Below are 22,613 nucleotides of genomic sequence, written 5' to 3'. Positions count from 1 at the left end.
ATTTGCTAACGTTAGAAAGTAGCCTTTATGAAAAATCAGATGTGTCCATTTTTCCATAGTGTGTTGATATCAACATGATGTATGGTCACAAGCCAGCAATACTGCAAATTGTTAGAGCAGCAGAAGAGCCTAATATATTTCATCAGCCAGTAAGCATAGTCTTACTTATAGTTTGAAATCCATGATTCAGTTGGCACAGAATAAACTGGCCAAAAGTAGCACATGATATTTATGCTAAGCAGAAGGAGACAGCTTTGTTAGTCTACATGTAATTTATGCCAATGTTACGGCCCGGTCTAGGGTCAGACCATAACGGATAAAAGGGGAGACCAAAGTCGCGAACATCGGGAAAGTGTAACAAAATTTATTACATAAACATTAAAGAAAAAAAACATAAATAAAGTGGGTGACAGGGAACACAAACTCAGGAGTCGACAAAGCCAAAATAAACAAAACACACTCTAAACTAACAAGAGAGGGAAACTAACTGACCTAACAAAAAATAAATCTCAAAACAAAAAGATACAGTAAAACTTCCCGTCCTCCCTTCCTAACGAAACCAATGTGAAAAGGGAGATCGAAAAGAAAATGGCATCGACTCCCTACTTCCCACACCCATTCATAGTGTCACGAAAACCAAAAGCAATACTCACAAATACACATGGACGAGGACCTAAGCATACGCACGACGATGTACAACTAGCAATCACAAATACATAAACGAATCGGACAGCGAACGTCGCGGAACGACAAGTGGTCTCTTCTCTTGCGCGGACTGAGCCTCTTTGAAGGGAGCGGGCCGGCCAGGAAATGATGGAAGGCTCCAATCACGGGCGAGGGGAGGAGACACCCAACGAAGGACACACCTCGGGGGAGGGATGAGACGGACCTTGGGAAAGCGTAAAACGACGCAACGCACGCAGCCGGAGCAAAAACACATACATCGGGAAAACGAATGAATACACAAACACAAACACAAACGACCATGGTCGTAACAGCCAAGAAGATTATTTGTTAGGAAAACTTGTGGGTACAGTTTCCTACCCACATTTCCTCCTTCAACTTTGAAGCTACATTAATGTAAACAGATGCTATGAAATGACTACCTTTGTGTGCTGCAGATTGTATAAATTTAAATTAAAGATTTAGTGTTTAATTTACTGCATGTTAAACAAATGTCCCCCCATTGCCCTGTAGCCCATGGAATGTTAATATTCTCAACACAGGCATATCATTGCTAAGTGAATGATTCTCATAAGTTTAGAATCTTATGGCGGTATTTGGAAATGCATAACACTTAAACACAAAGCTTTCCATGTGACAGGTACTGCTTTGTCAGTTCCATAAACATACCTACTTCTGCCAAATAGAGTTTAACAGCATCTTGCTCATATAGCATGGTAGCCAGCTGTAGTAGGAACTAGCCACTTTCAGCCCTAGCTCACCAATGGTTGGCCATAAGGCCTTAGAGTGGAAACAAGACAATCTAGCCATGGATGTTGTAAAATGGGATATTAATGTAACTTAAGTGAAAAAATGTAAATAAATGGTCAAGATCTGCATGGATATTGTGTCATGCTGCTCCATGCCAGGAAGGGCTCACATATGTGTGCAGCAGGAGGCAACAGTCAGTCAAGGCTCCATGGGCTTCACTTCCAGCTTTAGCAGGTTCACATGGGGTTTCAGCAACCCTGGAGATATCTCCCCTTCCAAAAAAAAAAAAAAAAAACCCATCTTGTCCGGTCACCTCTTCAGGTGTTTGTAGACATGGTGGCCTTTAAGAACTCAGGCGCAAGAGAATTATCCAAAGATCCAGTGTACATAGAAACACTGCTATATTAATACTGTGGAAATACTGTTTTGGAAAGTCCACTGCCAAGAACCAGACTCCTTTCCAGATCAATGCGCAGAGCATGAATGACAAAAAGGCAAAAGGAATGTTTGCTAAATAATATGGGACAAAAATCTCCATTGCACTTGTGAACAAGAAGATAGGCTGAATAAAACCCCACTCCCAACAGCGGTGGGGGAAGAACTGTTCCACCTCCACCGAGTGCTTTAATGTGTACTTTCTGATGCACACATCAGCCCAGTAGGTGGCGTTATGCACCCTTTGTGAGCACTCAACTAATTACATTCACTGAAGAAGTAGAAGAGGAAGGAGAAGGAAAAGGTAGGGTAGCAGGCGTAGTAGTAGTGGACAAGTAGTCGTCACCATTTGTGGTTTTGGCTGCGTGGCTTGGATACGGCAAGGAAGGCAAATTTGGGTCAGATTTAGGGCTTAGGGTTGTTGTCATAACGACACTAACCATACACTGCTGAAAACTGCATTTTAGTATACTAGTAATCTATTAATAAATAAACGGCCTATCAAAAGGAAACCTCAACAGGATTAACGTGATAGCCTTGTTGAGTGAGATTGGCCTCTGGGCAAACCCCTCTTGCTGCTTACAAGTGTGGTTAAGCACAATCACATGACATATTATTTGTCATATGACAAGCGCTATTGCTAGTTTCCCTTTGGCTTCTGCTGTGACACCAACGCGGAGAAATGGTCTTAGGCGAAGACTTTACTTTGTTGCTGTGATTGAAAACAACCGCCGGAATATGGAAAGCAATTTTGGGACGTTCTCCGTGCTAGTCACCGCTTGCGTTTTAGGTGAGTATCTTATTTAAAGTGCATATTTATGTTACTGCGGACTAAATGCATTCTTTTTCTCTGGTGGTTTTTAATATAAAGGTTGAGTTTGAATTTTGAAGTATCACCTACTGGCTACTTTTGGTGGTGGAGTTTGGTGAAACTTGAAGAGGAAAAGTAATTTCATCAGCAGAGGTAGTCAGCTATGAAAACAAGAAAGCAAAAAGTACAGCCTCTGAAGTTGGCTGGCTAGCTAGCCAGCTTAGGGATCCCGTGATATAGGCTGCGGGACGGCTTGCTAACCTGAGGGTCAGGGTGTTAATATTTCAAACCACGGAAGAATGCAGTCCTCTGAACTCTTCCCGTTCAAAACGCAGTCCTCTGAGTCTGAACTCTTCCCGGTTGTGGAAACAAAAGCATCTTTCCACAATAAACGTACGTTGTGGGTGCTGGCGGCTCTGGAAGGAGTTGGGGGGGGGCTACACCCATGGGCGTAATTTATGGTAGGGACGGTGGGGATATTTCCTTACCACTTTTCTGATTACCTAAATTTGTCCTCACCACTATTTTGATATTACTTGCATATGCATTTAAATCAAATATAACTTCCATCGGCTCTACAAAGGGTTAACTCCCTCATGTTTCCCCTGGATGAGAAAGAGTTTCTATTGGCGTTTGTTCGCTCTGTTCCCGCCTCCTTCACATGCAGCGATGTGATTGCTGGAGTGCATTTTGGATGACAACAGCGCAGTACGCTCTGCGCTTAGTCAGAGCAGAGAGCTCGCTAGAGAACGTTCCGGGCTGTCTGTCACAGGTGCTTTGCCCTCTGTGATCATAACGTTATGGTACCGGTATCAAATTAAAAACGTAACGTTGATTGTTCAGTGATATGAAAGACACAGTCAGCTGTCTTGGGCATACAGACCAGGAATTGTAATAGTCTTGCTAACGTTAGCACTGTACAAACAAAAACAATTAGGCATATTAACGTTATACTAGTAGCTAGTATACTTAGCTAACGTTAACACATAACGTAGTTAGCTAGCAAACTAAATATTGTTGTGACAGGGTGTGCTGTAGGGTGATTTTGTGCTATTACTTTTGACTTAGGTAACATTAACTGTTCTTGTTCTTCTCGTGTTGGCATTATACCTGTTGACCAAACAAGAGGAGCATTAGTAAGTCTTCCAGGATTGCTAGTTTGCTATTCTGTCTTCTGCAGTTTCAAACCCCATCTGTGTGGCTACAGCCTAGGGTTACTGTAGTTAACTTTACAATCAAGAGCATCTAAACCATGCTGCAGTCTGCCATGTACATAGGAACATGATGGACAAACTGGATCTCAAGGCAGTATGTAGACAGTTTGTGTCTATCGGTGAGAGGCGAAGACATGTTTTTGGGTCATACACGTGAACTTGTGGGTGCATGTAATATGGGAGGGGAAAGAAGACAGACATGGGGCCATGTTGAGGTAGACAAAGAAATATGTGTTGATTTAAAGCTGCTGTATACAGTAAAACCTCATTTATTGTGCTGTTGCTTCTCCATCTGGTTAAAATGCTGTGTAAAAATTGTACTGACAATTTCTCACCTTTTATTGTGTTCAAGAAAGTACTATACAGTCATAGTATATTGTGTAGAATTTCAGGAAATGCAATGAAAAATTCCTAACGGGTACTATGTAACTAACGTTAACCAGCTAATTAGCAAATGCAACTCAGGCCTTGTAAGTAATTAGCTGGCTTAAAAAAATAGCTACAAGTGCTTGTCATTTTTAAGTGTTGGATATTTCCAAATAGCGCTGCAACGTAAGTTTACTGGGATCCCATGTAATGTTATTGCTCTTGGCATTGAAGCGCTCTGTGTAGGCCTATCAGGAACCAACCAGCAAAACGTTGCACAGTAGAAGCCACTTTCTTCGTTATGGAGAAAGCAGCGTTCTGGAAGTTGTCACAGAATTTTTTGCTATGAAGTACAGTGTTTATCCAAAGCATGACCGCACGAACGAAAATTATTATGGCAGAAACTAACGTGACCATTTAGGAGCAATTCGGAGAAGGTTGGGGTGACGTCATCGCCCAAAAATACAATGTTTATATCTACAAATCCATAGCAGCACAAACGATTTTTTTACGGCACAAACCGGCACAAACGAACGAGACCATTTTGGAGCAATTCGAAGAAGGTTGGGGTGCTGGGTGACGTCATCGCCCAAAAATACAATGTTTATATCTACAAATCCATAGCAGCACAAACGAAAATTTTTACGGCACAAACAGTAAAAATGTAATACAGTACAGTACATGTAACAGTAATACCATTTCGAACTTTTTAAATACTTGGGGTGCCAACTTCACGCAGGTATGCCTGTCATTGCCCGATCCACCTGCTGCCCGATCCGTTCTGCACTTGCGCGAGCTTGAGCACTCGGAATCACAAAGTATTCCTGCCCGATTTGTACCACGCATGTGTGAACATTTTACGCTGTTGAAACACTTGACGGCCGCCAGCGAGTTTACGTAACCGGAAACAACTGTCAGTTCATATCGAGTCTGTTTAAAGATATTTAATGCTTGTTATTGACGATCTGAAACTGCTCTTGTTTGTTTTATTAACATTGATTGTGAAAAAGATGTTTTACTAAAATTACGTTGTGATCAATGCAGAAATAAAAGGAATATGACGACACAAGGCTGCTGAAAGGATCGTTTTTCGTTTGTCCATGTCACATCACACACTACCGTTTAGGTTATGTGCCTTTATCAGACATATTTGTTGTACAGCATACACATACATCTAATTTGACCAACAATACCAACCGATACCAGCTCCCGCTGAGAATTAAAGCGACGTAAACAAAATCGTACATGCGTGGAACAGATCGGGCAGCGTCGTAAAAGAGGTTAAATTGAGGTTAAATAAAAATGATTTTTGCGCATGTGCAGAAAGGATCGAGCCCAGCAGAAAATCTCGCGCGTGGTGGCTGCTTTCTGCGCTCGCAACTTTTGACATAAATCTGACGCCATAGCCCCCACCCTCCCTCTGCGTGCAAACCCGGCGTTCTGTCGATTTCTCCTACCTTATCGAAAGGTCCTACCGTAGATTGATATCGATCATCATAGCTACCCTATTTACATTTACAATGCAGACGCTTTTATCCAAAGCGACTTACATAGGTTACAGTTCTGTACAATGTTATCCATTTATACAGCTGAATATTTACTATTTTTTTTACCTCATCAGAAAAAGGTGGTATGCTAATTAAATTATTGTTTTCATTACTTCATCAAATAGCAATTTCGAAAATGCTGTGAAGTAAATTTCAATAATAGGCATAGCCTACTTAAAATTTATCCATCACATAAACTGTATGTATCTCGTCTAGTTTACATGCTGATATGTAAATTTGTAGTCTAGTTTGTCCATCAACACATTAATCATTATCAACCTAAAACTCTCTAACAGCAAGCATATTAGTACATCCCTTAATATGCAAGAAAGATATTTTAATATATACACTATATGGACAAAAGTATTCGGATGCCTGACCATTACACCAACAGGGACTGTAATGACATTGTATTCAAACACATATACTTTAATATGGAGTTGGTCCCCCTTTTGCAGCTATAACAACTTCCACTCTTCTTGGAAGGCTTTCCACAAGATTTTGGAGTGTTTCTGTGGGAATTTGTGCCCATTCATTCTGTAGAGCATTTATGAGGTCAGGCACTGATGTTGGACGAGAAGGCCTGGCTCGCAATCTCCCTTCCAGTTCATCCCAAAGGTGCTCGATGGGGTTGAGGTCAGGGCTCTCTGCGGGCCAGTCAAGTTCTTCCACACCGAACTCATCAAACCATGTCTTTATAGTCCTTGCTTTGTGCACTGGGGCACAGTCATGTCAGAATAGAAAAGGGCCTTCCCCAAACTGTTGCCACAAAGTTGGAAGCATAGCATTGTCCAAAATGTCTTGGTATGCTGAAGAATTAAGATTGCCCTTCACTGGAGATAAGGGGCCTAGCCCAAACCCTGAAAAACAGGTGTGGCCAAATACTTTTTCCATATAGTGTATGTCTTGATAGTCATAATAAACGCCTATGCTAATGTCTTATGTATGTACTGTACGGTATTTTCTATTGTTTTTTTAATGTGAACTTTGCATACTTAAAATTAAAAAGTTTGCCATATAACAGTGTATGCTTCGACTCGTAAACAGCAGCATCCAATCTCGTGCCTATTCCATAAGTTTGCTAAGTATATAGTATGGTGTTTGCACAACATCCAAATCACATAACGTCCTATTTCACAGAACGTATCGTGAACGTTAAGCGACGCATGGCTGTATACCAAAATCTTTTTATTTGAGGAACACATGGGCATAGTTCCTTAAAAACAAAACTAACCTATATCATTGCCTACTTATTAATGACAGGAAACAGCAATGTATTTGTAACAGTTAGCTCAGGGAAAGCTGGTTTGTAAGGTAGCTACAATGACTGACAAAACGTAGCTGACTGCCAGTAGCAACTTTGCAATTGTGAACGTTTTCTTGCTAGCTTAACATGAACAACTAGCTAGCTACCTACCTAGCAAACGAACATGAACAACTGCGTTTCTCTTGATTTGCGCTAAATTACATTGCATTCGTGAGCAAGTGTTGCTGTTCAGTTTAGCTAGCTAGCTAGTTAGGTAGCAAGGTAGTGGTTGGGCACTGTATTGAAGCTAAAGCTAAAAAGCTGTGACTGCAGTGAACATACACTACTCACAAAAAGTTAGGGATATTTGGCTTTCGGGTGAAATTTCAGGATGAACCTAAAATGCACTATAACCTTTACAGGTGAACTTAATTTGACCTTCTCTAAACTTTTGAATGCACATGTCCAACTGTTCAATGTTTCAGTACTTTTTACACAACTTGCTGTTCTCTAACAAGGAGCTGAACGGCAAAATTCACAACAGGTGTTTGATCCATGAATCATCCAATAAATTTCCTGGTTCAATTAGAATTGCTATTTAAACAGTCCTCTACATCATGCTGTTCACATTTTGACATCATGAGACCAAGACGACACCTAACAATTGATCAACAGTACCGTGCCATTGCGAGGCTTCAAACAGGATGTTCTCAGAGGGAAGTGGCCACTAAGCTTAGAGTGTCACAGAGTGTCATCAGCAGGTTGCAACAGAGATACAGAGAGACTGGAAGAGTCACAGAAAGGCATAGAAGTGGACGTCCTTTGGCCACATCCCACACTGATGACCGCTTCATTGTGAACAGTGCCCTGCGGAACCGGATGATGAATGCCACTCAACTCCAGGCACATTTAAGGGAGGTGAGAGGCACCCAAGTGTCACGTCAGACCATTCGAAACCGTTTACATCAGCGTAGTCTGCATGCTAGACGACCTGCAAGGGTACCTGACCACACTACCAGGCACAGGCGTCATCGTCTTGCATGGGCCAGGGAGCATTTACGCTGGACAAGCGACCAGTGGGCCTCAGTGCTGTTCTCTGATGAAAGTCGATTCACGTTGAGCAGAAATGATGGCTGCCAACGATGTTGGAGACGTCAAGGAGAGCGCTATGCATCAACCACTGTTGTCACCAGACGAGCCTTTGTACGGTACTATATGGGTATCTTCTAATATCACATAAATTCTTGTCATGTGCCAATATATGACCACAAAAACTTAAACAAATGACAACCATAAACAAGCTGCAAAGTAAGCAAGTGGACATCTATGGGCTGGAAAAACACAGACTCACTCTTTCATCTTAGTAACAGGGGTGTGGGACCTTATAAGCACGACCAGACTGGATCCCAGTACTGTAGCATATCACTGGGTCAGAAGTACCAGCCAGCTAGCAATCTAGTGACTGTTTATTCATTAGTGATGCTAGGCCCCACCTTTTTCAATTGGGGAGCTAATGCAAGTGCAAATTTTTGGTCATTTGCATCCTTTGTCTTAACATGATCAGACAGCTGCCATTATTAGCTATAAATTGCTAGCTAACCATGCAAAAGACAGGCGGTGTTGTCTAGCATTTCTGCTAGACGAATATGAATGTGAACCTGTGAGGAGCAATCGGAGGCCTACGCTTATCCAAAAGGAGAGCAGTTTGAATGCATCATATCAACGTGGAGCCATGCACGCTCCCTTCCCAGAATGAAAGACATTAAATGTTCATTGGTAACATGGATAAGTACGTGGTACGAATAGACAAAAAATAAAACTGGTGGTATAAAGTAATTTACATAAATACATTAAAGACACTATATTCAGATCAAACTCACTAATACAACTTTTAAATCAAACCTTCTACTGACACACTCCTTTCTAAGAACAATTTACAATTTGTCATTTCGCAGACGCTTTTAAACCAAAGCGACTTACAATTAGTGCATCAAACAGGTTTAGCTGACTTCCTCATAGATAAAAGATCACAGTAAGAATGCAAATTAATTATTTACAGTACCATGCTCCTGTATATCCTGCAACAATAAAACAGAAATCTGCAAACAAAACCTGCAACATAGAGACAGGGTTAGTACAGAAGGTTTTTTTTTTTTTTTTTTAGAAACCTAACAGAAAGGTTACACAATAGTTTGTCCATGCACAAGCTCCTGCGGAAGATGGCGAGTGATTCCGCAGTTCTGATTGGATGAGGAAGGTCATTCCACCACCGCGGAACGAGGGTAGAAAAAAGACGTGGCCGAGTGGAATGGCTGCCAGCTGCCTAGAGGAGGTTGAGCGGAGAGATCTAGCTGGAGTGTATGGAGTGATCAGAGACTGAAGGTAGGACGGGGCAGAGCCTCTTGTGGCCTGGTAAGCCAGTACCAGTGTCTTAAACTGGGTGTGGGCTGCTACTGGAAGCCAGTGAAGTGCAGTGAGTAGCGGAGTGACATGAGAACGTTTTGGGAAGTTGAACACCAGGCGTGCAGCAGCATTCTGAACCAGCTGAAGCGACCTGATAGCGCAGGCCGGTAAGCCAGCCAGTAAGGCATTGCAGTAGTCAAGGCAGGAGATGACTGATGCTTAAACTAGGAGATGGGCTGCTTGTTGGGTAAGGAAAGGGCGGATCCTCCTGATGTTGTAGAGGGAGAATCTGCAGGACCGGGTGACCACCGCGATGCGGCTTGAGAAGGTTAACTGGTCGTCCAGGGTCACGCCCAGGTTTTTGGTTGACCTGGAGGGGGCCACCACGGAACCGTCAATAGTGAGTAGAGTGTTGATCGTTGGGGAGTTCAAACAAATTTGACAGTGATAACCCAAACCAAACTTAACATCGACTTAATACTTAATACTAATGAGAAACTAATACTTAACAATGTGACCGGAAATTAACGTTATATAAAGTTGTTTACAGGGAAAATGTGAACACAATTAAAGTCGCGACTCAAAATTCAAAACAACATCGATATTCCAAGTTCAGCAATGTTAACATTCATTATTCCTGCTCCTGTGATCCACACCTACAACAGGACAATCAGTGACACTCACATTTTCCTCAAACCAGAATTTAATTTCTCTGCAAATGCTTACATTTACATTTTATTCATTTGGCGGACACTTTTATCCAAAGCGACTTACATAGGTTACAGTTCTTTACAATGTTATCCATTTATACAGCTGGATATTTACTGAGGCAATTGTGGGTTAAGTACCTTGCCCAAGGGTACAGCAGCAGTGTACCAGCGAGGATTGAACCGGCAACCTTTCGGTTACGAGTCCTGCTCCTTAACCACTATGCTACACTGCCGCCCTTAACAACACAATTTGCTATGCAGCCATCTAGCATATTCATTCGCTTTCCTAACCACTAAGCAGTCGATTAGCTACGGTGTTTGAACAAAACTCAATGGGTGCTGGCAGCATTGGGTGTTGCTGTAGGACATAAATTTGGCAGGGAGTCTGGGGGTCCTATGCCAGAAAATTTAGGAAATTTTTATTGCATTTCCTGAAATTCTACACAATATACTATGACTGTATAGTACTTTCTTGAACACAATAAAAGGTGCGAAATTATCAGTACAATTTTTACACAGCATTTTAACTTTTAAACAATTAAATCCATAATATAACTGGTGTTGATACAAACATGCACATCACTTAGCTTTGATAAATTTTGTGCCATGGCCATTTTGTTATTTTTTCTACCAGATGGAAAAGCAACAGCACAATAAATGTTCTCTAGAGAGCTCTCTGCTCTGACTAAGCGCAGAGCGCTGTTGTCATCCAAAATGCACTCCAGCAATCACATCGCTGCATGTAAAGGAGGCGGGAACAGAGCGAACAAACGCCAATGAGGGAGTTAACCCTTTGTAGAGCCGATGGAAGTTATATTTGATTTAAATGCATATGCAAGTAATATCAAAATAGTGGTGAGGACAATTTTAGGTAATCAGAAAAGTGGTAAGGAAATATCCCCACCGTCCCTACCATAAATCACGCCCATAGCTGTGCTGCATGGGGATGCTCCAGTCACTCGGAGAAAGGAGTACGAATGTACGGTTTCCCCATTGACACGGAGAGGAGGAAAAAAACGATTGGCTCAAGTCAGCAGGAGCAATCTTACTATCACTAAAGATTACAACAACAACAAAAAATATGTGAGGTAATCATATTAATAGGCTGTTCGTGGTTAATGTTATGTGTTGCTAACTTTATCGCAACTTTTGACATAAATCTGACGCCATAGGGGCGGGGTTGCACGGAGAGTGTGAGAGAGGAGCGATGCAAACACTGGCACGGCTTTACGGAAGAAACGGGTTATGTAAGGCAACATCAAACTATATCGATATAAACGGTATTGTCTCATCCTTTATCGCGTTTGAAAATATATCGATATACCTTAAAAGTGGATATACCGCCCAGCCCTAGCGTGGAATACAGCATAGTTGCCCCCTAAACCATGATGTTCATTGTGGTTCTGAACATGCTACATTACACATGTGCAGAATTACAAATGCTTGAAGATTGAATGGCAAATGCATACGTGTCCTGAGTTGTTTCTAATGTGGGAACATTACCGGCGTGTAATGTAATCTGCATGCAGTTATTTTCACATATTTAATCAGCAAAAACATAATGGGTATAAAGTCATAACTGATCTCCAATCCCCTGTATTATTATATAATTCAGTGTACCCAGTCTCTCTGGTATATGATTATTTAAAATGGAGCACACAAAGGCTACCACATCAGAAGTGACCAAGCAAAGATGGAACTGGCTGCATATGGGTTAATCTCACAACTCTAAATCTTTGAAACTTTACTTGAATCTAGCTTTCAAAGTAAGCATCATTCGCCTGAAATGTATACAGCTTGTTATAGTAATCTGTTGTTAAAAGTACTAGCATTTAGCCATCTCTTGACATCTAATATTTATTTAGTGTTTGTTTTTGAATTGATGTCAAAAATGTTAGTTTCCTCCTTGCTTAACCTCTGTCCCATTACTGTTGATGCTGTATCAGTGCTAATCACAGAATCACTGGCCATCTTCTGACTAGGACTGAAGACACACCTCTTCAGACTGCATCTGAGTTCCACCTCAATCCCTGCCCACTAACTCCTGCCACCTCTAGTACTTGCTGTTTATTTTACGTGTAGTATTGCAATGTATTTTGGATTCTGTGTTTGATATAGTGACTGATGTATAGTAGTATAGTTGGCTTTCGTTGCCTAGTCAGATTGCACAAGTTAACTTTTTTGTAGGGCTTGAATAATGTTATGCTCACACTCACTGGTCTGGGAGTGTTGTTAGCCTGATCTGACTCTTGCTCATTCAACTTGAATGGATACACTTATATTCCATTGTGCTGGAAGTCACTCTGGATAAGAGCATCTGGCTAATGAATGTAATGTAATGTAGTGGAAGTCCATGCAGAACATGTACAAATTCACTAGAGACTCAACACCATTTTCTTTTTGTGAGTTGAAAGAATGCCTTCTTTCTGGAGTTAGCTCCTACAGTGCAGCTGAGTGTTGTCTTAAACCTGATTTGCATATTTTAGCTCTTTTAGTGGAATTTTTTCTTTGTTAATAAAAGCTGAAGCAGAGTTGTCAGGTGCTTTCCTGCGAGCAGTGAGCTGTGCAGTTTCAACATCCTCATTTCTGTTTCTGTTCTTTCCTCTACACAGTAAACTTACCATTGCATTATTTTTGGCTCAACTGCCATCCCCCCAGTTTAGGTCTTTATATGTGATAAGTTGAAAATGCAGCCATTTTGAACATTAAATGGCCAATTATGGTTTAAGAAATTGGCTCAAAATAGCTTCCTGCGATTCGCAGAACTCTGAAATGACTAACAATTAACATGTGACTATGATCTTTGGAATGCTTAGATATAATATGCAAACATGCAGCTGAACATGACACTCCAAGGCTTACAGTATGCCCAGGTTCCCTTACACTGCACAAACAGTATTACTTTGTAGCAAGTATGGAGATTTAACATAAGCACCTTATCAGAAAACTTCCTCTGGTAAACGTGAGGGGACTAATTTAGCAAAGGCCTTTGGAGTCTAAACTACTAAAGATCATATGACCTGTGAGTAATTGCATTATTGCAGTGGGTGTTTCTCTGGAAGAGCATGCCACAGTACACAGTTCTGTGGTCTATACAGTGCTTGCTATTCACATTGACACTGTGGTGTTATGTGTGATGTGGGGTCTTTTGATGATATGAGCTTGTGAGAGCTTCTAATGTATGATGCAACAGTTAAACCTAAAACTCACAAGGGCCTTGTTTTTTCTCCAGGCAGCCAGTTAGAATGGTCTCAATGAAAGATGACACGACCATGACATCATATAAAATGACCACAGATGAGCTCAGGTCCCGTTCTTTGGTTTTTGGTTGCACCTCATATGTGTGGTGCCACTTGTGGTTAAGACTGTGAATATTCAAGTTTGAATTGCTTACATCATCAGATGAAACAGGTCTGATATAGACTCAGAGGGGTGGCACAGTGCCTGACCCTCTAAGCCCTGCACAGTGTGAGCAATATGGCTCATCACCGATATGTCATTAAAACCAGCCTGTTCACCTTTGGCACCTGTTCCACCTTTGGCAATTTCCTTTGAGAGTAAAATCCGTTCTGCAGCCAGAGAAATTTAGCAGGTCCACCTGAAATTATTCAGTGTCACTAGTCATTTCTATAAAATGTTACCTCCATGCTGCAGTCCTGATATCTTGTATTTAGATTGGACTTTTCGCCCTCTGACCTGGGTTCAACTGATGTTGTCATTTGTCAGCAACGAGGGGGACATGGGCAAACACTATGTAGTACAGTAGGTTGGCAGCATTATATTGTGTTGCCACTCACAGGCACCCTGCAGTTGGTCAGGAGACTGTGAGTGCAGATACAGCCATGCATCGCTTAACTGTGAAATAGGACGTTATGTGGTTTGGATGTTGTGCGAACACCAGTGCAATCGTTTTATTTCCATGAGACATGAGAGACACGTGTTGCGTGCGGGAAGCATTGCCTTCACTACGTCCGGTTACGTCCACTACGTCCCGTTCTGTGATCGGGTTTTTTAAACTTTATTATAACCTTATGGGACTACAGACATATATGCGAACGGACGTTGTCCAATGGACATTAAGCGGCGCGTGACTGTAATGTCAGTGGAGTAGCACCTGTCCCCCAGCAAGCACCCACTCCCACTGAGAGTGTACAAAGCAGCCCACAAATCCAACACAACAAACACACAAAGCTCAGTTATAGGTGGAAGGCATATTGAATAATTTAGATGGAATTTTCCTTCAGTGTAAGTGTTTGAAATTTGATTATAATTTGTTTTACTACATTACATTCAGGAATCAAACTGTGATTCTGGCACATGCCACAGTAAAATATATATTGAATATCATTTCTGTTCCACTAAATGCCCCTCCATGTCTGTGCCTGCACATAGACGTAACAACATGGTGTAACCTTCTGCTGTCTGCCAGAAGTGCTGTCTCTTTGATCACCAATGTAGCTAGCTGGATAATATGGGAAACTGCAGTTATACTCCATTGTTGACTTTTTCCTCTGATGTCTGCATGTATCTGAAATAAATTTTTACTGCAGCTTGTAACTAGTCAAGGTGAGCCTGTCCAGCAAGTAGAATCATACAAATGCTCCATTCAGTCCTAAGCTTCAGAAAAAATTCTAAGCTTCCTGATAAGTGCCCATTGTATGCCCATTGGGCAGGGCCTTCTGGATAGTTATAAGAACCTCAGACCCCATCCACCTATTAAATTCAGGGTATCAACGTCTTCCATCAAACAGACACTGTCGACTCCCTGGGTGCAAACTGAAAAGGTGTAAAAACTCATTTGTCCTGTTCTCGGTGAAACTGTGTAACAGTTGATGGGAATCACAATGGGAGTGCCCAGGGTTAGTAGAGTACATCAAGCATGTCTGGGGGGCTTGAAACTATCAGCATGCATGTGCTATGAAATCCTGTGTCTCATGCATTTGTTGGCTGTGTAGAACCATGTCTTGCATTTCTTTTTTTAAACCTGTGATGACTTTGTTGGTTGTGTAGGGTGGGTTTGCTATAAATTATTAGGAATGAGGAAGTTATTTTTATTGTGCAGGACCAAAAGAATGGAGATGCAAGTCTGATGCAAAGCAGATTTCTGTGCACAACAGACTAATGCAATCTAATCTAACCTAATTAATGTCGTGATTGACCAGCTGGCTGAGTCAGTTGTACCCATGTAAGCATTGGACTAGTATGCAGAGTAAGATTAATGGATTTTTAAAGGTAAGCAACTCTGGAATCTACCTGAGCACTCTGATAATCCTACTGGAACTGATGTGCACAGTACTTGCAGTTCTCAGAGTGGCAGATGAATGCACCCAATTGTTTGTTATTGGCCCATGCTGGAGGTAGTGAAAGTCGGGCATTTGTGGTGTGGTTTTATGCCAGGCATAAAACAGCTTGGCCTTACAAAAATTCCCTTTCTATTTCTTCTGAACGGCTCTGACAGAAGAAGAACAGAAATCATAAGGACAAGAGGAATGTCGTACTTGTAATCTCCCAACTTCTGCTCCAGTGGAGAACAGAGGAGTCCATTGAGAGACTCAGAAGGAGACAGTTTACTTGTTCCAGTACATTTCAGCTGCATGTTGTATCTCAGCTGACTGATTGAGAGCAAACGATGTCCCTTGTTTGTGTGTGCTGATTCTATACTTTGTCAGTCTGCCATATTGCATTCCCTTGCTAGGGCCGGATTGCACTCCTGTGTGAGCAGACTTGTGCTGCTGCCTGTGTTTCCCAGTGTACAATGTATAGTTTTGTTTGTGTATTGTTTCTCTCCCCCAGGTGTGGTGGTGAGTCAGACGACGCTCAGTCCTGCTGTGACAAACACTACAGGTGCTGAGAATGTGACAGTCACTACGGCCGTACCACCCAGCACCACTGCCCCAGGCTGCTCTGCCCTCAACACCTCTGCCTGTGAGGCCTGCTTCCCAGGCTTCTACTATGACAATGGTAGGCCTCGTCTACTTAACAGGCTTCTACTATGACAGTGGTAGGCCACACTTGCTGACCAGGCTTTTACTATGACAAAAATAGGCCAGACCTATTTACCAGGCTTCTGTTATGACAATGGTAGGTCACACCTACTTACCAGGCTATTACCATGATATCAATAGGCCCCACCTACTTACCCACGTTCATAAGGCATTGTCCCTGTATGCTCATGTACAACATTTGGCCATTTCAACCAATTTACAAACAATTTTTAAAATTTTCTTGTAAAATTTGGTTTATGAGCAGTGCCTGCATCAATGTATTGCCATGTTGGACATCGAGCACCATCTTGAAATTTGGTAAAGGCATTGGCAGACCATTCCTGATATTTGTATCACATTTCACAAAAATTGGTGATGCAAAGTGATTATTTTGTTTGAAGAATATTACAACCGTAAAAATTGTTTTCCATCACTGTCTGCACCTTGTCAGCTAAAACAGAACTTCGAACACTCCAAGCCAAAATGTGTGTTGGACAGTCAGTTTACATTTGTGATCAGGCCTGACTCCTGAGGTCAGTTAAATTTTTCTTACATTTTTCATTTTTCTTTCATATGGAGACTCCTTTAAAAATGTTTGCCCTAAAATGTGAGACAGTTTATTTGGAGTGTAATAGAAGTTAGGAGCGAGAACCTCATCTTGCATAATTCATCGAATACCAGTGTTGAAGGCCGTAGAGGGGCAGGTGTGGCATGCCGTAACTCTGTGAGTAGTGAGATCTCTTAAACAATGCTGGGAATGCTGACCTCTCAAAGTGTCGGTGTAAGAGTTGTTGATACATTGTTGAAGTGGTGCAGTCAGTGCGCTACTCTACCTGAATGATATTTGCCACAGCAACCACAGCAATAATGGCAGAGGAGTATTCTGTGGGTAGTAATTGACCATCAACTAATTAACTCACCCAAAGTGCAATATTTCACTCAGTCTCTGCTGAAAGTTATTCTGTTAACCTTGTAATTATCACAGTGTCAGATGCTTTCATCCAAGTTGGTTTATTTCCTCTGCAGTGACTTGCATAACCTTCCTCTGTACTGTAGTGCTGACCAAGCTGCTTCTGCTGTCCACCGGTCTCCACCTGCTGTGTTTACAATTCTGAACAGTTTATTCATATTTTTCACTGTTGGGTTGGTGCACCAGCTCATGTTGAAAGTGAAGAGGCACTCCAGTGGAATTTTATTCATCCTCCATAAAGCATCTTGGCTGACTCCAAACCCTCACAACTCACTAATTAAAAACAGATACTTGATAGCCTTTTAAAAATATAGACGTACTTCTCCAGGAAGGGTAACTTCTTGTCTATGTATGTTACTAGATATTTAAAATATTCTACACGCCTCTACAGTCCTGTCATTAAGAGTCAGAGGTTCAGATTTCTTTGGTTTTATCTGCATTACTCTGCAAAGTCCTTAATTGACACCATCCCTGAAAAGCTGCAGTCTGTTCAGTAATTTACCTCATTTAGGGAATGAGTCCTACTAGAGCCATATTGTCAGCATATTTGAATTAATTAAGCTTTTCCCAACAATCTAAGTGTGGGACTAAGAATGTGTGTAACGTTAATGCAACTAACTGTGGTATGTGTGTAACAGTAACGCAACTAGACATAATGTGCTCTGTGTGTAACAGTAATGTGACAAGCTGTGGTGTTTTCTGTAACAGTAATCCGGCTAGCCATGGTACATTCTGTGTGTTCTGTACCAGCTTTCAGAAGTAGGTGGGGAGTGGGACAGATTGTCTATTATGTATGAGGACTGAATGTGATGCTTAGTTTGAATGGTCTGATGGTATCTCCACGTGCCCCCATGCCAGACACACTGCTGTGCTCCTGCTGCCCGGAGGCGGGCCAGTGTCTGTTTGCTGGAGCCTGCCTCCCATGTGATGAAGGCTTCTATCAGCCCCTCGCTGGACAGCTGCAGTGTTTGCCCTGCAGCCCAGGCTCCTACAGCAAGTGAGTACCAGACACCCAACATGTTTGCTGCACTGCTAGAAAAGAGATATACAAAAATAATATTTTATTTCCGTATTCACACATCCCCACTCTCAAGCTTTCAAATGCTCATCAAGCTGAATGCTTTTCATCAATCCTTCTCATGCAATGTTTTTGGAATTGCCAATTATACAACTTCAGGCTTGTCTTATTGTAATAACCACTACCCTCGTGGGAGCTACACTGGCACACAAGTGCAACTTTTTTTATTCATTAGTGTGATTGCGAAGCAAAGCTTCGCGAGCACACTATTGTTATATGATAGTTAGTGTAATTGCGATGTGAAGCAAACACACTATTGTTATAGTTTTCCTCTTCTTTTTTTTCTTATTCCAACAAATTTTATACCACTTCTCCTCCCACAGTTTTCGAGATATCGACCCCAAACCAACTGTAACCCGTCCGGTCTGACCCCGATCGGGTTGCTTGTACACAGCTAAGCCGTACCCACAGTCGTTCTCCGGTTTTTGTCATTTTTTCATCCCTTTTTTCCCATAGACTCCCATTCATTTTCAAAATCACCCCCCTCACACTTCATGGCCTTCCCACTCAGTCACTTTTCACTCCATAGCCACCATACCTCACATGTTGCTTCGGGACAAATCACCCAACACTCATCCAACACCGTCTTGACCCGCACTTGTCTTTTTGTTGTTCACTCATCCCTCCATCCTCCTATTGACTTCAATTCATTGTTCAAAGTGTTACCACTCGGTCACCATTTGACCAATACCCTCTGGACCTGATATGGGATGTCATGTGACCCAACACTCACCAAAGTTGGGTGTGTCACTAGCAACCATATTGTTTATCCTAGCAACCACTTAAGAACACCCTAGCAACCGCCTAGCAACAACTTAGCAACACCCTGACAACCCAGCCACGCCCTAGCAAACACCTAGCGACCAACTAACAACCACTTAGCAACAGCTTAGCGGCACACTGGCAATCACCCTACAAGGCCCTACCAACCACATAGCAACATACTAGCAACCACCTAGCAACACCCTAGCTACCCCTTAGCCACATCCTAGCAATCATCTTATATATGTTAGCACGTTTTTGCTGCTGGGTCGCAATCACAATCTGCATTTTCTTCAGGAAATGCAATTTTCTAGTTAGTGCACTTGCAATGCAAAGCATTGCAAGCAAACTATTGTTATCTGACAGTTTTATTCTTCTTCTTCTTCTTTTTCTTCTTTATTCCACCAAAGTTTGTCCTGCTTCTCCTCTCACAGTTTTTGAGATATCGACCCCAAACCAACTGTAACCCGTCCGGTCTGACCCCGATTGGTGTGCTTGCATACGGTTAAGCTATACCCAATCTCTTTCTCCGGTTTTTGTCGTTTTTCATCCCTTTTTTCCCATAGACTCCCATTCATTTTCAAAATCACCCCCTTCACACTTCAACTCAGTCACTTTTCACTCCATAGCCACCATACCTCACATGTTGCCTCAGGGGAAATCACCCAACACTCATCCAAGACCATCTTGATCCGCACTCATCTTTGTGTCATTTTTTTAATCAGTTTTTTTACTCATTTATTCATCTCTCCATCCTCCCATTGACTTCAATTCATTTTTCAAAGCCCTATCACATGGTCACACTTAGGCCGTCAGCAAACATACCTCATATGCTCGCTCAGGTCATGCCACCCAACACTCACTGAAATCCATACTGACCTGCACTCATCTTTTACTCATTTATTCATCCCTCCATCCTCCCATTGATTTAAATACATATTTAAGGTCTTACTGCTCAGTCACCTTTGGCCCGACAGCCACCGTACCACATAGGCTGCCTCGGGTCAAATCACCCAGCACTCATTGAATGCCGTACTGACATGCACTCATCTTTTTGTCGTCTCACTCATCCCTCCATCCTCTCCTTCACCTCAGTTCATTTTTAAGGTCTTACTGCAGGGTCATCCTTCGACCTACGGTCACAGTACCTCACATGCTGGCTCAGGTCATGCGACCCAACACTCATTGAAAGCCACACTGACCCGCACTTGTCTTTTTGTCGTTCACTCCTCCCTCCATCCTCCCACTGACTTCAATTCATTTTTCAAAGTCTTACCACTCAGTCACCTTTTGGCCTACAGTCACAGTACCTCATTTGCTGGCTCAGGTGATGCCACCCAACACTCACTGAAAGCCATACTGACCCACACTCGTCCTCTACTTGTTCATTCATCCCTCCATCCTCCCATTTACTTCAGTTCATTTTTCAAAGTCTTACCACTCGGTCACCATTTGACCAGTAGCCATGGGACCTGATATGCTGCTTTAGGTCATGTGACCCAACACTCACCAGAGATGGATGTGTCCCTAGCAGCCATATTGTTTACCCTAGCAACCACCTATACACCACTTAGCAACACTTTGGCAACCACCCAGCAACGCCCTAGCAACACCCAGCGACCATATTGTTTACCCTAGCAACCATGTAGCAACACCCTAACAGCCTCCTAGCAACCACTTAGCAACACCCAGGCAACCACCCAACAATGCCCTAGCAACCACCTCATATACCTTAGTAACCATCTAGCAACGCCCTAGCAACCACCTAGCAAGAGGTTAGCAACCATCTAGCAGCACCCTAGCAACCACCTTATATACCTTAGCAACCACCTAGCAACAGCCTAGTAACCACCTAGTAACACCCTGGCAACCACCTAGCAACAACCTAGAAACCACTTAGCAACATCCTAGCGATCGTCTCATATACGTTATACGTTTTCGCTGCCAGGTTGCATTCACACATTGCATTTTCTTCAGGAAATGCACTTTTCTAGTTACATTACATATCCCACAGTGCTCTACAGTGGAGTGGGTGCTACTCCACTGGCATCATCTGTGTAACTTGCAGGCACTGACACTTTGCAGTTTGCAGAGAGTGGTGACTTTCTCACCCCCGTGTTCGCTGGAACAAAGCCAATTTTTTCTGCTGATGTGGGCATCCAGTCATTTTCAGTAGACTGTAGAGTAGAGTAGATTTTTCTGGTTTCAAATGCGGCTCAGTCTGCACTGATGACAAGCACCCCCGTAACTGAGCCACTCGGGAGTTATGCTTAATGGTTTTTAATATATGCCTCACTTTCCTCACAGACACACTCACACATATACACACCTTGCTAAGTAGAATGATGCTTTTTGTGAATTACAGAATTATCGTGTTAAATGCTGCATGTGTTAATGGGTGCTAATGAAAGCATTACATGCAGTATGTGCTAATGAAATCTCAGTATATTACATGTTGTGTGTGCTAATGAAAGCATTACATGCTATATGTGCTCATGAAAGTTCTCTCTGCAGTTTCTCTGGTAGCCCTGTGTGCCAGCCCTGCCTACCAGGCTCTTATGCAAACAGCACTGCCTCGAACACCTGCAAGAGCTGTTTCCCAGGTAATTCCATCTTTCATTCAAGGACCTAGATAGTTTCATTGTAAGGCATTATACTAAATACCATTATACTGCTAAGATAATGAGGTTAATATGGTTATTTTCTTACAGCACAGAAATTTTGTACTACTTCTGTTTCTTAGGGGTCTGGACAGCGATGATGTAGGAACACTGTTGTAATTGTATGTATTTTCATCAGGGGTCCATGTACCAAAAGTGGTAGATTGTATTTGCTTGGCGCTTGCTCGATTGCTCTTGCGCTTGCTCGATTGCTCTAGCTTGGACAAGTTCCTGCTGTGTTAGTGCTGTGTTTGTTGGTGTTGTGTTTGTGGAGTGGTATCTGTGCTATTACATTCAATTGGATAAAAATAAAAATTGGTGCTATTTACCTAGCTATTACATAAGGTAGGTCTGATCTGCTCCTAAAGTTGAATCTTTTGTTGCCATTAGGGGACAGAGAGGGAATTTTCCACTTTTTTTCCTCCATCGCAGCTAATTTGGCTCTAGCCGACGAGAGGTTTTTTGTGGTTTTTCGCCTTCTCAGGAGCAAATCTCCAATAATTAAGCAGCACACTTTAGCTAGCTATCCAGGTAGTTTAGCTAGCTAGCCGGTTCGCTTGTTTACCTTTTTCTACTATTTTTCAGCGTCAGATTTTAGGATATTCTGATTCTGGCTGTGTTAGCGCATCTGCTGAACTGTTAACGTAGTTTTATTGTATTAGGCTAAGTGGCATTTCTTGCGCTTGATTTCTGCCTTCTGACTGTTCTGAGCCACCTCGGTGCTTTTAGCACTTTTTTAGCTGGTAATTCTGTCTCGGCAGTAAATCCTTATTTAGGGAAAGCGTTTACAGTTAGGGGAAAAAATGTGGTCAAAACTGTGCAAGAGTTGCCGGATGATCGGACTTCTGGAGGGAGACCTCCAGAATGAGTTCATTTGCGACCATTGCCGACTTGTTGAGCACTTGGAGAACAAGATTCTTGATCTCGAGGTCCAACTAGCTGGACTCCACAGTAATCCTGAATTGTTAGAGTTCCAGGAACTGATTAGTAAGC

General features: G+C 42.2%; 1 protein-coding gene across 1 annotated transcript in view; it reads left to right on the top strand.

Annotated features, from left to right (window-relative positions):
• The first annotated feature begins 2,190 nt into the window (after positions 1-2,190).
• The window catches only part of si:dkey-21a6.5 (laminin subunit alpha-5), a 37,851-nt gene continuing 17,428 nt past the window's right edge, over positions 2,191-22,613 (top strand). The window contains exons 1-4 of the mRNA XM_036517237.1: positions 2,191-2,659; positions 15,960-16,127; positions 17,979-18,117; positions 21,475-21,563. Of these exons, the coding sequence (XP_036373130.1) occupies positions 2,494-2,659; positions 15,960-16,127; positions 17,979-18,117; positions 21,475-21,563 (562 nt within the window). The 5' untranslated portion in view covers positions 2,191-2,493. The remainder of the gene's footprint in view (positions 2,660-15,959; positions 16,128-17,978; positions 18,118-21,474; positions 21,564-22,613) is intronic.

Source organism: Megalops cyprinoides, chromosome 22 (assembly GCF_013368585.1).
Source record: "Megalops cyprinoides isolate fMegCyp1 chromosome 22, fMegCyp1.pri, whole genome shotgun sequence".
NCBI classification, from domain to species: Eukaryota; Metazoa; Chordata; class Actinopteri; order Elopiformes; family Megalopidae; genus Megalops; species Megalops cyprinoides.
Note: the sequence above shows the minus strand (reverse complement) of the source record. Positions and strands in the feature narration are given on the sequence as shown.